At 47.3% G+C, this 15,115-nt stretch overlaps 1 protein-coding gene across 3 annotated transcripts in view; it reads left to right on the top strand.

Annotated features, from left to right (window-relative positions):
• The window catches only part of CLSTN2 (calsyntenin 2), a 635,260-nt gene extending 621,350 nt beyond the window's left edge, over positions 1-13,910 (top strand). For all 3 annotated transcript variants that reach the window (XM_054700777.1, XM_054700776.1, XM_054700778.1), the window contains 5 exons: positions 1,134-1,304; positions 1,814-1,959; positions 2,087-2,210; positions 2,895-3,079; positions 4,907-13,910. In XM_054700777.1, coding sequence (XP_054556752.1) covers positions 1,134-1,304; positions 1,814-1,959; positions 2,087-2,210; positions 2,895-3,079; positions 4,907-5,110 — 830 coding nt within the window. In that variant the 3' untranslated portion in view covers positions 5,111-13,910. The remainder of the gene's footprint in view (positions 1-1,133; positions 1,305-1,813; positions 1,960-2,086; positions 2,211-2,894; positions 3,080-4,906) is intronic.
• The last annotated feature ends 1,205 nt before the right edge of the window (positions 13,911-15,115 follow it).

Raw genomic sequence — 15,115 nt, 5'->3', positions numbered from 1 at the left:
TAATTATTTTAAGTAATTCTCTCATCTTTAATGAATCCTTTTAAAAGTTCTATTATCATAAATGTTTTAAAATGCACAAGATATGTTAGTCCACTTAATAAATAAATATTTAAATGAGCTCAGTTCACAGATTTTTCAATAAAAGGCTGCAAGATGTAAAACAATGGAAGACTGGCCAGAGGTTAAGACTTTACATACTGTTAGAATCAGAAAGTCATGGTTTCTGTCCCGGCTCCTGTGCTGTTGTCTGTGTAACCCAGGGCAACCCACCTACTTCTGGATCTTTTCATTTCTGCAGATAATAATAGTATCCCTTTATGTCTGCTGGTTGGATTTCATTTGTATAGTGCCTGGAACATCACAATCACTCCATAAATACCAATCACTTTGATTTTACAGTGGGGTTTTCATTTAGGACAGCTAACTTGCCCAGCAATCAAATCCTCAGACATTACTTTGAGAATATGGGGGTCATATAATCAGGCAAGGACAGCTCAACTGACCAACAGCTTGCCAACCAGACTGGCCAATGTGCTTAATTATTTAATTACTTCAGCCAGGAAACTCCATCTGAGCAGTGGGTGTGGTCCTGCTCCATGCCAGGCCCTGGGTTAGAGGCAGAGGAGCCAGTCATAAAAAGACTGCTTCTCCCTTGAGAACTTCAGCTTCTCCGGGGGGTGGGGGACACAAACACATACCAGGTCCACATGGGGAAAGCTAAGAGAGCACAGTGGAGGGGCACTTATCTCTGGTGCCAAATGAGTAGCTTATTGAGCACCTACTGTGTGCCAGAATCTATTTGAAGTTCTCATGAGACCTTTGCCCTCTTACTGGATGAGAAAATTGAGAAGCAGATACTTTCTCTAATAGCACATAACCTTTCAGTGGCTGCATTCAGCTTTACACCGTTTGATCATAATATTCATGTGCTTCACCCAAATTCATGCCACCCAGACTTGGGGGATTATCTGGACATCCATCTGAGCAGTGGAGGTGATTTTTGGGATCACACAGCACGTTCTCCTGACACAGCCTGCACCTGTAGTTCAAGCACATAGGAGTCTGGGGAGAAGCAAGGGCCTTTGTCTCACCTGTCCTCATGTCTGTGGTTCTACACGTCTGTCTTCCCACAGCCCCCAAATCAGCAGTCTTAGAAGAAATGCTTCACAATCTAGATTTCTGTGACATTTTGGTGCTTGGAGGGGACTTGGACCCAAGGCAAGAGTGTTTGGAGCTCAACCACAGTGAGCTTCACCAGCGACACCTGGACGCCACCAACTCCACTGCAGGATACTCCATTTACGGTAAGCCACATTCAGCCCTATCCTGTGCTCTCCTCAAAGAGCAGCCTCCTCCAGGAGCCAGGAGTGTGAGGGCAGCTCTGTGACCTGTGGAGGTAGGGTCAGGTGGGCCCCTTTGTTATAGGACAGGGACCTTCCCCTTTCCTGGGGACCACCCTGTTACACCTTGACCTCAGCACATGGACTTCTGCCCTCACCTTTGGTTAGCTCCTCCAGTAGCTTGAGGTCCTGGTACAACTCACTCTCCTGGAGAAATCTATAGAAACTATATGGATGGCTTCTGTTACAATCATTGATCTAAGCAAACATTACAGCAACATTTGGCATATTAGACCAAACATTTAGGCGAGGGCTAAAATCAATTCTCAGAACTTCTTCTGCACACTGTCTGCCCTAACTATCTCAAGTACTCACCCAGGACCAATTCAGAAGCCCACCAGCCCCATAGCCGCAACCTGTCTCCTCCTCCTCCTCTTTTGCCTTCTCATGACAGACGTGGTCTCTTGACACAGGGGTGGGCTCCATGAGCCGCTACGAGCAGGTCCTGCATCACATCCGCTACCGCAACTGGCGTCCGGCTTCCCTGGAGGCCCGGCGGTTCCGGATCAAGTGCTCGGAACTCAATGGGCGCTACACCAGCAATGAGTTCAACTTGGAGGTGAGCTCATCCTGAGGTTGCTTGGGAAACCCAGGCCTATCCATTCATTCCTCATTTACTTAGGAGGCCTGATGCCCCTGGCCATCTGCCTTTCCTGGCTAATAGCACCTCCCCCTGCTCTTCCCAGGTCAGCGTGCTCCATGAAGTGAGAGTCTCAGACACAGAGCATGTCAACCACCTTATTGTGCAGCCTCCTTTCCTCCAGTCTGTCCACCACCCAGAGTCACGGACCAGCATCCGACGCAGTTCAGGTAGGTCACTGGAGGAGGAACCTCAGGGCATCCTAGATCATCCACTTAAACCTCAGGTACCAGGATTGGGAGGGACCCAGCCACAGGGAAGCTGTAGAAGTAGTGCCTTTCCTCTGAGGCACTCGCAGCCTCTGTAGGGAACCAGTCAAGTACACAAGAAGTTATATACAATATATTGTAACAGAGCTTAGTACAAAGGGCTTTTTTGCCAAGTTTTGTTAGCCCAACACAAAGTCATATCCTATAATGAAGTTTTCCCTGAACTCTTTACTTGTGCTCAGACAAGTACACAAGTATTGTGAAGTCCCTTATGCACACTTCCAGCACCTGCCATATTGTATTACTGTCCAGTAGGTATTTGTGTGTGACCCTACCACAGAGCTTGGCTCTCAGTGAGAGCTGCCCTGTCATTGAGGGGAAAAGCAAGTAATAGAAGAGAACTTACACTTATTATGTGCCTAGGCAATAACTCACATAGATAGTTTCATTATTCCTCACAGCTACCACAGAAATTATTCAGTCCATTTATAGATGAAAGTGAAACCCAGACAGGGTAAGGGGCTGACCCAGGACCCCATAGGGAAGACTGTAAACCATTACACATGGATATTTCCTTCATGCTCCATCCCAAGAGTGAGCTCGTCCTTTGTCCACCACACCACATGCGTTCCTTTTGCGTTCCAGTTGTCCCAAGCATCGCCACGGTGGTCATCATCATCTCCGTGTGCATGCTGGTGTTTGTCGTGGCCATGGGTGTGTACCGAATCCGGATCGCCCACCAGCACTTCACCCAAGAGACCGAGGCTGCCAAGGAGGCCGAGATGGATTGGGATGACTCTGCGCTCACTATCACAGTCAACCCCATGGAGGTGAGGCCCCCCCTCCACACAGCTTCATCCCTCCTATCTGGAGTCTGCCCCAACTAGCCCAGCACCATGGACCCTGCCCTTCTCCGAGGTCCTCCAGCCCTCAGCCTGAGAGGGGGCATGCTTTCCCACCAGCTGTGTTCCCTGATTTACAGAGTGTGAATTCTCTCAGCTGACAAACAGAACCAGGCTTGTTTTTTAAAGGCAAACAGCCATGTGGTGTCTACCCCGTTCCCTCCCCATCATATTTAGCTCAGAGCTGACTAACACGTAGGGACTCAGTATTGAATTTTTGATTAACTAACAGCGTAAATTAGATGACTGCTCCATATTGCCTGCAGAGCTCATTTGAAGGCTCAGAATAGACTAAAACAAAAATACAACAGTAATACTTGCCATTTGCTGAACCTCCATTATGTCAGACATTGTCCACCACCTCATTTAATCTGCCCAGCAATCTGTGAAGGTGGCGGCATCGTCCTCATTTACCAAGGTGGCAACAGAGGAAAGTGAAGCGTTCTAATTCACAGAACTGGTAACGGCAGTACCAATATTCAGACTCAAGGTTGTCTGCTTTTAATGTTCACATCTTTACAGTCAGCCGGCAGTGCCCAGATCCACCCATGAGTGTCCACGGCCCCTGCTCTGGACATAGCAATATTAAGGGGTGCCACTTACAACATACCCTTTGGTCTGCCCCAGGTTCTGGGTTTTGGTAGAGGTAGGAGTAAGAAAGTATGAGAAGATAGAGAGGAGTCCATGAAAGTTAGAGAAAGGATTATCCCAGCCTGGTCCCGTTTTCCACTCTGCAAGTCTCTTGCTCTGACTTAAAGCCAGTGTGCTGACGTGACTCAGCTTCTGCTACCATGTGCTCTAGGTGTAATGTTGAGCAAACCGCTGTGGGGCACTGCCCTTCAAGAGCTGAGCCGTGGGTGTTGGCAAAAAGATCACTCTGCCTGGGGCAGTCCGAGTACCAGACAAGAGCATGCCTACCGAGGATTAACATGGCAGTGCCAACAGCCAGCAAAGCTTGAAGAAGGATAGTCTCTGAGGCTGGGGTGTTTGGGCAGGTTCCTTGGGGAGGTCAGTCTAAGGGAGGCCTTGAAGGATGGGTAGGACCTGGGGAAGCCAGTGTCAGGAGGGCAGGTGCTCCACAGAGGGGACAGTGTCCCAAGTGGGCACACATCTTTTGCGGGCTGGTTCATCTACTCAGAATATAACTCCAGAAATATGACTTGAATGCAATCACCAAAAAGCTGGGGGAAGCAGGGATGGGACTTAACAAGAATGAGATAGAGTCTGAGAATACAGCTCAGGGGGCAAGGGGCAGGCATGGAAAATGAGGACCATGAACTTTTTCCTTTCCAAAAGAATACTAGAAGGCAGCACAGCTGAGTCTTGTCTTAGATTGTCTACTTCCAGAGACATCACATTCCTGCCTGGAAAAGGGGTACAAGCTGAAATACCATTCACTCAGTGAGAAGCAAGCAATTAAGGCTTGCAACGTTCAACCAGATAGGCTCCAGAAACAGCAAAGAGCAACCTTGGCCTAAAAATCTTGCTGTAAAGGATGGATGGATTGATTTAAAATGTCCAGTGCTTACAATACCCATGTTACTGGCATCCATGCCTGGCTACTTCTTGTCTTTGTCCTTAGCCCTGTGATTTGCCTTTCATCAGAAGACCTACCTTCCAGAAAACCTATGTCCAGGCCCAAAGATTTAGCATTAAGGGGAGGAAATTCCAAGGCGCCCCAAACATTTCCCTAGCAGAAGGAGAAACATAAGCTCAACACCTGATGATCAGTTCTCTTTTGTCTGTGATATCCAGAAACATGGAGAACCAGGGCATGGGGAAGATGAGACAGAGGAAGAGGAGGAGGAGGAAGAAGCAGAGGAAGACGTAAGCTCCAGCAGCAGCAACTCAGATGACAGTGAAGAAGAGGAGGAGAAAGGGATGGGCAGGGGCAGACACGGGCAGAGCGGAGCCAGGCAAGCCCAGCTGGAGTGGGATGACTCCACCCTCCCCTACTAGTGCCCACTGTCTGTGCCTGCTCATGTGTCCCTTTTGTAAGCCCCATCCCTTGTATGCCCAAGTCTGTCACCTGTCACCTCTGATTTCTATGACAGGTCTCAGCAAGCCTTCCCCAGTGCTCTGTCAAGGGATCCACCCTTGATATCTTAAGGGCCTCCCATGTCCCAGCCCCAGGGTGGTTTCAAAAAGCCCAGTATCATCGTCAGTGGGGACTTTAAGGCAGACTTTGTCTGGTAGCCCCTGCTTACCTGCCCTGGGCTTCCCCAGCGTCCTGTCAGCCAATCTCAGAGCGCTGCCTTTGCTCTCCTCTGCAGGGGAGAAGGTCAGCCTTTCTGTTGCTCCCCTCCCCCAGCTCCCTTGTTCCCAAGGCCTTTAGGGTCCAGCTCACTGTGCGTGCCCCCAACTCCTTCGTCTCTCTCCACGCCGACCAGCAGGTTCTCCTTTCCCGACTCCCCAGGTTGCCTACAATCAGGGTGGTCGGACTTCACACGCATAAGGTCTTAGTCCTTAATACTTTAAAGTAAATCTCTTGCTGAGGCAGAATTAAGTTTGCGGGGAAAGGTTCACATGCAAGCCCACGTGCACACACACATGAACACACATGAACACACATGCACAAGTGCACTCCCCTCAGCTCAGAAAATCTTTGTCATTTATGAGGCCGCATAAGCTTATATGAGAAGTCTAAAGCCAAGAATAGGCCCTTGGCCACAGCAGGACCTGCCTGGGCATCAGCTAAGATCCTGTGGCTTCCCTGCTGGGCGCCCCTACCACTCCAGGGCCCAGCAGGCACTCCACATAGGTCCTGCCTCAAGCAACAGCCATAACATTCCTGCAGCCAGGGAGCAGAGGGGAGGGGTGATGAGGTGACAGAGCTGGGCCTCATGGTAGGTGTGGATCTGGGAGTTGGGGCAGTCACACCCCTGGCCAGAGGCTGCCCTGACTGTGGTCAACATGCTCTCACCAGCTAATCTTATGGCTCCTCCTTTATTTCAGTTTTTCCTCTTGAGATAATCCCTTCTTCTCTGATGTATTAGAATAAGCATGAACTACACCAAGTCTAAAATGGAAGTTTGAAATTTGCTAGGAATTAGAAGTATCTTTTCAATAATAGCAGCTTCTTCTTTCTTCTTCTCAAAGGAGCGGCCTTTTGGGTGGAGGGCAAATAGATCTGAAAACCTAATCTACTTCTTTCTTCTTTTTTTAATAAGGAAATCTTTTCCATCTCCATCCTAACATGGATACCTCATGAGGAGAATTGTTGCTATAGTAACCGGTCTGTGATCTTTTGTGGCCAAGAGAATAGCAGGCAAGCATCAGGGCTATTCCAGGACTTCCACGAGGCACCAAGGATGTCTATGTTTCAAATGCCGTGGTCTTTGTCCTCAACACATATCATCTGCCCTGTCCTTCCACCCTCCCCATATTGGCTTGGCATGGGCACATAATTAGCCCCTGGTCACAGTGGCATTTGGGCTCGAAAGAAAGTGCAGAATCTGTCGATTCTGCTTCCTGTGTCATCAAAACAGAGATCCTAAGTAAGAGGCTGCGGTCAATGTCCTCTAGTCGGACCCGCAGCCAGGGGGATGCAGCACAGGACTTTGCAACTTTCTGATTCTAGGAAACAATCTTATGCTGCCTTTCTCCTTACCTAAAGTGATTTTTTCATCTTATCCCTCCTTTGAGTTTCACAATAGCTGTGTGAGGTTGTTGGGACATCTGTATTTAGATGCAATTGCAATGAGGAAACTGAGGTTTGGAGAGGCAGCATCTCATTCAGAGACCTTCAGAGGTATTGGCAAGACTGGGCTTTCCGCTTTCCACTCCTAGTCCAATGCCCATCACCCTGCTTATCCTTAAATCAAATTTGTGCAACTCATGGGCATTGCTGAGTACCTACTATGTGCTAAGTACTCACCCTATAACTGTGGCAAAGGGATAAAACTGAATAAGTTCCTCCCTGCAGAGGACTTTATATTTGCAGGGGGTGGGAAGGGAGCTTATAGGCATACAATTATATAAGAAACAAATGCAGAGGAAGGAGAAGGTCCGGGAAGAGGAAGTGGCTACCTAAATCACTTTAGGTACCCAAACTCAATTTTCCTTTCTTCTGGAAGAAACACTGGCAGAAGTTTGGGGCATTAAATTCATTAAATGAATTCTCCCAATCGAATAGCCCTCTTCTGTCAGGCTGGCTCTGCATATCTATAGGAGAAAATCTGTAGAATTTTCCTCACAATCCCCTTAGTTAAATAAAAAGAGATTCATCAGTCAGGTATTTAGGAGCTAATAGAACTCTCCCCAAACAATGGCAGTAAAATGAATACTTTATATGTTTAAAACCAATTCTGTTGAATTGGGTTTTGATTTAAAATATTTAAGTCTGGCACTTGTGAGAGTACCTTTGTTCTTTAGGTTTGGTGAGGGTGGGGAAGGTATTCCTCATCCCCTTCAGCTGTTTCTCATGTCTGCATCACTTATTCTTGTTTTATTGAGCTGTTTGGGGTATGTGAAATCACTTGTTTTGAGGTTTGCTGGAATGGGGGATGGAAGGGAGCAGGTGAAAATGGTACTTGGTTAGGGCAGCAGAGTTGGAGCCTTTGTGACTGGACTCATGTAGAGGGACAAAGGAGAGCCCTTTCCATCAGCTGCTGCTGTAGGGCTACCCAGCATGCCAGCTCCAAAGGGAAGCAATGCTGCTGAGCCTGTGGGCCTTTATCATGCTCCCAACCCCCTTTTCCTCCCCAAGGATAGAGTGAAAAGGGGCCTTTACATAAGAGTAGCTGAACCTTTGGAAAGTATCTCAGGGAGTGGAGAGTAATAAACTTGCCTTCCACCAAGTGTTCCAGCCACAAGTGAAAAATGTATTCATCGGCTCAGCGTTTCCCACTCCATATGCTGGCAGCCGAAACCAAGCTCACAGATGGGCTAGACGCCCTGTGGCCTTGCATCCCCACTTCAGTAGCGGTAGATGCAGACTTGTACTCAGAAGGACAGCTGACCAATGTGGCCACAGTTCCGACCATTGCTTATCTTGCCAGGTGGAGGCCAGATCCAGCTCTCTGGGGCTTGAAAACAGATAGGCCAAGACCATGAGCGACTCAGGTGATGGGGAGGAGGAGAAAGCGGAGGTTGAGATGGAAAAGCCAGAACAGAATGAGTTGTGCAGTTCAGGAAAGCAGCCAATTAGCCGGTCACCTGCCTTTATGAATTCCGACAGTGTGTTCTAGTAGGTGTAATGAAACACTGTAGCTCAGACCAACACACAGATTCATGTGGATACCAAAAATGTGATTGCAGCAGGAACTCCTTCAATTCACACTCTCGCGCACTCTTCATCATCCTAATCAAGCAGGGTTTAGATTGCACGTCTCCGCATGTAACAAGGCCTGTAGCCATGGACATGGATGTGCAACCTCCAAGGCTAAGATTCCTAGTGAGAAACAATGTCCTCCATGCCTATGCATTCCACAAGGGTCAGCAAAATTTAGCTGTAATGAATCAGGTAAATACTTGGGAATTGTTGGGTCCTGTGGTCTCTCACAAGCACTCAACTGTACCCTGAGAGCATGAAACTAGCCACAGACAATGCATCCACAAATGAGTGTGACTGCGTTCAAAAAAACTTTATTTATGAACTATGAAAAAGCAGGTGATTTAAATTCATATCATTTTCACATGTCACTAAATCTTATCACTCTTGATTTTTATTTTCAACCATTTAAAAGCATAGAAAGCATACAAACCTTTCTGAGCTCACAGGCCAGAGGGAAACTAGCAGCTGTCAGAATTGGCCTGTGTGTCAGGCCATACGTGCATGGGAAGGGAAGCTGCCCTCCACTGCCAAAAAAAAAAAAAAAAAAGCATATTACTATCTTTGGCCCTCCTGCCACCAGTGGTTTTTGCCTCTCAACTGAACAAACAATGATACAGTCCTTAATGAAGCTGTCTTTAAAGCCAGTGTTCCAGGAAGATGTGAAAACAAAAGGCACTTGGTACTACTGAGTTGACGCAGTCACAGGCACATCTCCCCTGGAGCAGAAAGCCCAGGCTCAGGAGCTGACGACCCCTGAACGCCCACCCCACAGAGCCACGGGCTAACGCCCAGAGGCAGCGCAGCCCTTCCCGGCCACCCAGCCTCGCTGATTTCTAAGCAGGAGTGTTCATGTTTCTGACTGATTGACATTTCAGCCCCACTCATGTCATTGCTCTAAAAATGATCCTAAAGAAGTGTGCAACATCATCTGTAGAAAGCCCGGTCCAGCACATTTCAAAACCAGCAGTCTTCTTGACTCTTAGATTCTAGCAAGGGGAAGAAAATGAAGACTTTTTCTTAACTATCTTTTCATTTAAATGAATCAAGTAGGTGTTACCAAAACGTGAGGAAGTGAGTCTCATTCTTTGAAGGAATTCATCAGTGAAAAGCAGTTGATTTTCAGATCAGATAATTTCTCAGGCCTTTAGGGGATGCCCAGAGCCTCCTGCTATGGACCCTGGCAGGCTAGGGGAGGTAAACGGTTCCCTATCTGCAGTAGACATTTATCGAGGCTGACAAGACAAAGCCCTTGGCACAATTTAATTTTCATGTAACTACTTCCCATTGTCCACCTGCAGGCACGAGAAATGAGCAATGAGGGTTTTGAAGTCTACTCCAGTGCCTTCTCTTCCCTGTCTTTATTTGCTTTACTTTGTAAATTTATTCTCTACCTGCTTTATAGCACTTGCTCTAGTTTTGTTTTGTTTTTGTTTTTGTTTTGTTGGCACTAACTAGAAAGGAAGTTGGCTTTACAAGGGCTATAAATGAGAAGCCAAACTTGACTCTATCCCAGGGAGACAAAAAGAGAGAGGTTACTTCACCGGCACCCCAGAAAGCGATCAAAATCCCCTGTATGCCAGCAGTGAACAGATGGGATTCTGTGTTTGCAGCGTTGTTCAGTGTGATCCGGCAAATTCTTGCTGAGTGCCAGACCCTGTTCCAGGGACAGGGAAGGGAGGATGAAGGAGACCCGGCTGTGCTCCTGAGGATCTCCTGGTCTTGCCAGCCACTGAGAGGTTTTCACCATGATCGACTAATCAGAATGTCTGGATGTGGGGCCTAGCCCTGCTTTATACAGTGTAGTTCTCTGATTCTGATGCCCGCTGAAGTTTGAGAACCACTGAAGCAGAGGATGATGAGAATGATTTTCACTGGCATTGGGAGAAGAGGACTATGAAGAAGATAAAATGACTGGTGTAGTGACAAGAAGGGGCCAAACACACTGCCTCCTCCCACCCTCCTTGGCCCTCCAGGCTCCAATATATGCTCTCTAATGCAATGGTTTCAGGGAAGCTTGGTCCTAATCCCAATTCCAATCCTCCCTTAGGACCAGCCCCTTTCATCCTGGAGAAACACAGCCCAGAAGAGGCACTAGTGAGTCCACCAAGCCCTAGGGAGGCTGCCATCCAGGCTTCTTTAAACTAAGCAGGTCCATCAAGAACTGCAGGGACAATGCAGCATGACCTGAATCCTTAGGAGAACTGGTCTCCACACAGCTCACATGCAGGTGGGGCTGTGCAGGTCGTGGCAGAACAGAGGAGGCTCATTTAATGATGCTACCATGTTTGTAACAGGACTGAGCCATGCAGTGTCACAACCCAAATACCAAATTGAGTGGAGAATCAATGACTTTTCTTGGAAGGATAATAACTCCTCCCGATGATGTTACTAGAAGTAGAAAATGAAAATCAAAAGCAAACCTGCAGCCTTCTCTAGAGACTGGTTCTATCTAGGACCTAGAATTTCTAAGACCTACAAAGATTCCAGGTTCTATCAATTCCCTGCTGCACCTTCCCCACCCCCACCCCACATTAGTCAATAGCTATTGATTTCATTTTTTGACTTAATGTCTGAACTTTGTGCAGGTCCACAACTCTTGGCAGGAGCTAGTTGATTCTTTATCAGTCATTTATACCTAACTGTGGTGTAGAATCTGTCCTCTTCTAGGGATTTCTGGTCCTGTAAGTCAGAGATATGGGGCACTGGGCTTTTGAGTAGAATGACAAGAGGAAAAGACTAGGAAGGAGCCCAGACACATGGCTGTGAAGAGCCATCACCTGCTGTTTCAGTCCCAAGAACCCCAACTCCTTCTTGACCAGAGACACATTCTGGGTCATCTTAGCAGTCTCCTCACTGAGTGTCTTCAGTTTAGTGCATGGAAAGATCTGATTAAATGCTCAGCCAGTCTAGACCATGGAGATTATATCGAGAACAACTCATCTCTAACATATTTGTACACTCTGCTAGTACACAAAGGGCTTGCGAGTTGTTAGCCACTGAGAGAGAAAGGGGGCAGCCAGAGCCCCAAGAGGAGAAGGTGAAGTATTTCTTCATGTCACTTCACGTGACAGAGAGGTTTGCTCTCCAGCCTGGCCTCTCAGTGATTTCTCTGATGAAACATTTCTTTCCCAATTTTAAGCCAATTTCCCAAAATTAAGCCAATTTTATGTTTCCCTGAGGTCATTTGTTTCAAAGCCTCCTATAGGACAAAAGGACAAGGTATGGCACAGCAGGAAATGGATGGAGAGGTCTTTGGTAGTTGTGGAAGCGGGGTGGGTTCTGTGCTTGTCGGCAGACCCGGACCTGCATCCAGTCAGGCCGGGCAGGGAGACATTATAGACTGAAGGTCAGAAGCTCAGATCGAGCCTGGGCAGTGTAGAGGTGGGGTGAGTGAGCACTGAGGGGCACCCACTGGGGAGGCTGGGCACAGCTGAGACATGCAGGTAGGGGACTGGTCGAACTGTGCCAGCCGTATGTATTTGTCAGAATCAGTGGAGAGAGTGGTGTCCCAGGATTGCTAGCGTCTCTGGTTCAGAGACAAGCTGGCACCTCTGAACCAATGGGATCACTCATCTCCAGAGTCAGCTCCCACTCTGTGAGAACTTTCCACTGGATGACTGGACCCTGGGAACATAGTGCTGTTAGGCTCAGAAAGCTCCTCCATGCAGTCCTCCTCTGCTGTCACAGGCCCCTTCTCAAGGCAAGAAGAGGAATTTCTTCTTCTCAGCACTCTGAGTCTAGTATAGCACCTGGGCACAGCACCTGGCCCAAAGCACGTGCTTGGTAAGTAAAATACCAGAGATCACTTGACCTCACTGAGTGGACTAGATTTGAAAAATTAAAGTGTTCCTATGGAGAAAGATTCCCCCTTCTTTTCTCTTAGTGCAGGTCCTGCATCAAATCAGATGGAAATGACATAAAGGGCAGTGGGGGGAGGACAATATTCCTGCTGCCCAAATGGTGAAAGAACAGGAGTGGGTTGTTCAGAGAGTGCCCTCCACCCCCCAGCTATAACCAGTAAAAGGAGCTGTGGGGGGGGGGGGTGACGAGCTTAGTGAGCCCTTAGGCTCTTCCCTGTACATCATGTCCAGGAAAGAGCCAATGTCCTCCTCTGTTAAAGACCCCAGCCTGCTGCCCTCCATTCCCTTTGATCAAATTCACTGCAGAGGAAATTCATCAAGATGAAGTTCAATTCCCAATAGACTAATGAAAAGAGGGCAACAGACGTGAGAAGAGCCAAAATGCAGACGTGCGTATTAATCACAGGCAACAGAAACATGTCGACTTTAATGTCCGCTTGCTTTTATCTCAAAATGAAAATGTATCTCTGCTGCCCAGATCCCTTTCTCTGAACATTTCCAAACAAAAATGGGACACACACACAGGTACGCACATTCACACATGTGCATGCAAACACACACACCCTCCACACACACTGAGGCTTCTTTTCCTAAACAGGAAGAACTATCAGAGAATTGAGCTCACAGGCTGCATATATTTGCAGAAAGCAAATTGAGAAAATCAACCACTAATCTCAGTTACAGTCCTCAGTCTGCAGAAAGGGCGGGGGGTAGGGGGGTGAAGAGGTATCTGCCCTTGGGAGAGATGAATACTTCTGCTTGTGCCTGTGGGTCAGATGTGAATGAAACGTACACATACACTCCTGCAGACAAAAGTGCACCCACCCTACTCAACATGGAACACATGGATCTGGGGCCCACCTACCCCTCTCCTCCCCAGCATCCTTATGATTGCAAAGGAGCTTCTGAGGTGCGGGATTCACTAGCAAACTTTCAGGTGGTGGAAATAAGGCAAAAGCGTTTGGGGGAGAGGAAATTAGACCTGCTACCCAGGACTCATCACTCAAAGAGTCAAGCAGGATTGAGGGGAAAGGTGACTCAGCTGGAGAGGGCACAGGGAGGCTCAGTAGGCATGCCAGCAAAGGGAACAATCCCCTCCCAGGAAATCAGAGCATTGCTCTGTTTTGTAAGCCATATACGTTTCAGGAGATTCTAGCTGAGTCTGGCAGTATGGCTACAGAGGCTGTCAGAGCAATTGCTCCAAAGTCAGAACTGTTTGAAGGTGATTTAGTTCTTAATTGAACTAGTTGTGATGGATCAGTCCACCTGATTGCTTCCAGCCTGGCCTCTGTGGCTTCCAAAAAGTGTTGTTGGTGACCTAAGCTGGACAGACTTGGAAGGAGATTGAAGAAAACCAGTTGGTGAGCTTAGAAAAGAAATTGCATGTAGAAGTTGGTTGTTTTCAAAGAAATCTGTAGGCATTTAGTGTTGGATGTGTTATGTTAGTGGCATGAACATTAGGTCAGTAAGGTAAGAGTCAGAATGATTTGGTAGGGCATTAGTTCAGATAATTAGTTAATGTGTTAAATATAAATTACTAGACACAAAGCTAATGATATCTAAATATATGTGTATCAATATAGATACATATCTATAATACCAAAATAAATAAGATATAAAATGAAGGTGTCAATAGTTCCGACACATTTTCAATTTATTGCAGGCACTGTTCCAGATGGTGCCCTTTTTCTTACGTTGTTCACTTTTAGCTCTCAAAGCACTGGGAACAGTACCTGGCACATAGTAGGAGTTTGGTAAACATTTGGAAATTGGAGGTCCACCTTGTCACTGTTCTGGAGAGATGCAAGAGTATAACTAGACTCCTAATTAAATGAGCCTCGGAGAAGTAGGTCTGTCACACCCTCTTTGTAGATTTTCCCAACCTGAACCATTGTGAATTTGCAAATTTTGAGCAATGTTCAGTCAGTTTTAGGCCTGGGTCTGGCTCTCTGGTCAGGAGCAAGGATGAAATGTTTCACATGATGGATTTGTACCGCTCAGACCACATCTGCAGAACACCCAGCAACAATCTCTATGGGGTTTGGGGCTGGGACACCCCTTCTGTTGCTACTGCCATCTCCTGAATGCTCTTGAATGTTGCCAGTGTCAGGCACCATTATAAGGGTTCTGGCTCAGCCAGTCTAGAATTTCTGGCAATTTCTTCTCTCAGCCCTGCCCTTTGACCAGATCTGGAAATGCCACCACCACATACACAATTTGGTTGTTCCCAATCACCCACCTCAGTGTATGTGGGAAATATCTGAGATCAGGAGGTGAGGCAAGAGGACTCTCCTTGGAGCCTCTGTGCTATTGACACAGTCTAGAGGAAGAAATAGCAGCATTTTAAAGAAACACCTTTGATCACTGCTACTCCCTGGACAGTGAGTGCCAGTCTGGCCAGAGTCTCCCATAGTGGCCAGCTGAACCTGGTGGGGAGGGGTGGGCCAGTGTGGACCTGACACACATCAGACATCTGAGCTATTCTGCCTCAAAGACGAATCCTATTAGTCTAGAAATGTGTTTATTTGCTAAATATACTATTGTGAGTGTGTGTGTGATATCATGCAAACTTTAGACTGTCTCGTTAGAAGGACTGTGTCCGTTTATAGAGTGTTGAATGTAATATCAGGAGAGCACATGGCTATCTTGCTCAATGAATGAGATTGTCCTGTCACAGAAGACCAGAGAAAATGTTCTTTCCCATCCTCACACCTCCTCTCAGCACCCTTCCCCTGCCTGATTGAGCTGTCCTATCCACTCTAGGCCAACAGAATGAGGGGCACTGAGAATCTGTATGTATATAAAGATATAGGAAGAAAATAAGAACCA

Source organism: Talpa occidentalis, unplaced genomic scaffold, assembly GCF_014898055.3.
Source record: "Talpa occidentalis isolate TD23 unplaced genomic scaffold, MPIMG_talOcc4v2.1 talOcc4.4, whole genome shotgun sequence".
In the NCBI taxonomy this organism is placed as follows: domain Eukaryota; kingdom Metazoa; phylum Chordata; class Mammalia; order Eulipotyphla; family Talpidae; genus Talpa; species Talpa occidentalis.
The sequence above is the reverse complement of the archived record's forward strand: the minus strand, read 5'-3'. Positions and strand labels throughout refer to the sequence as shown.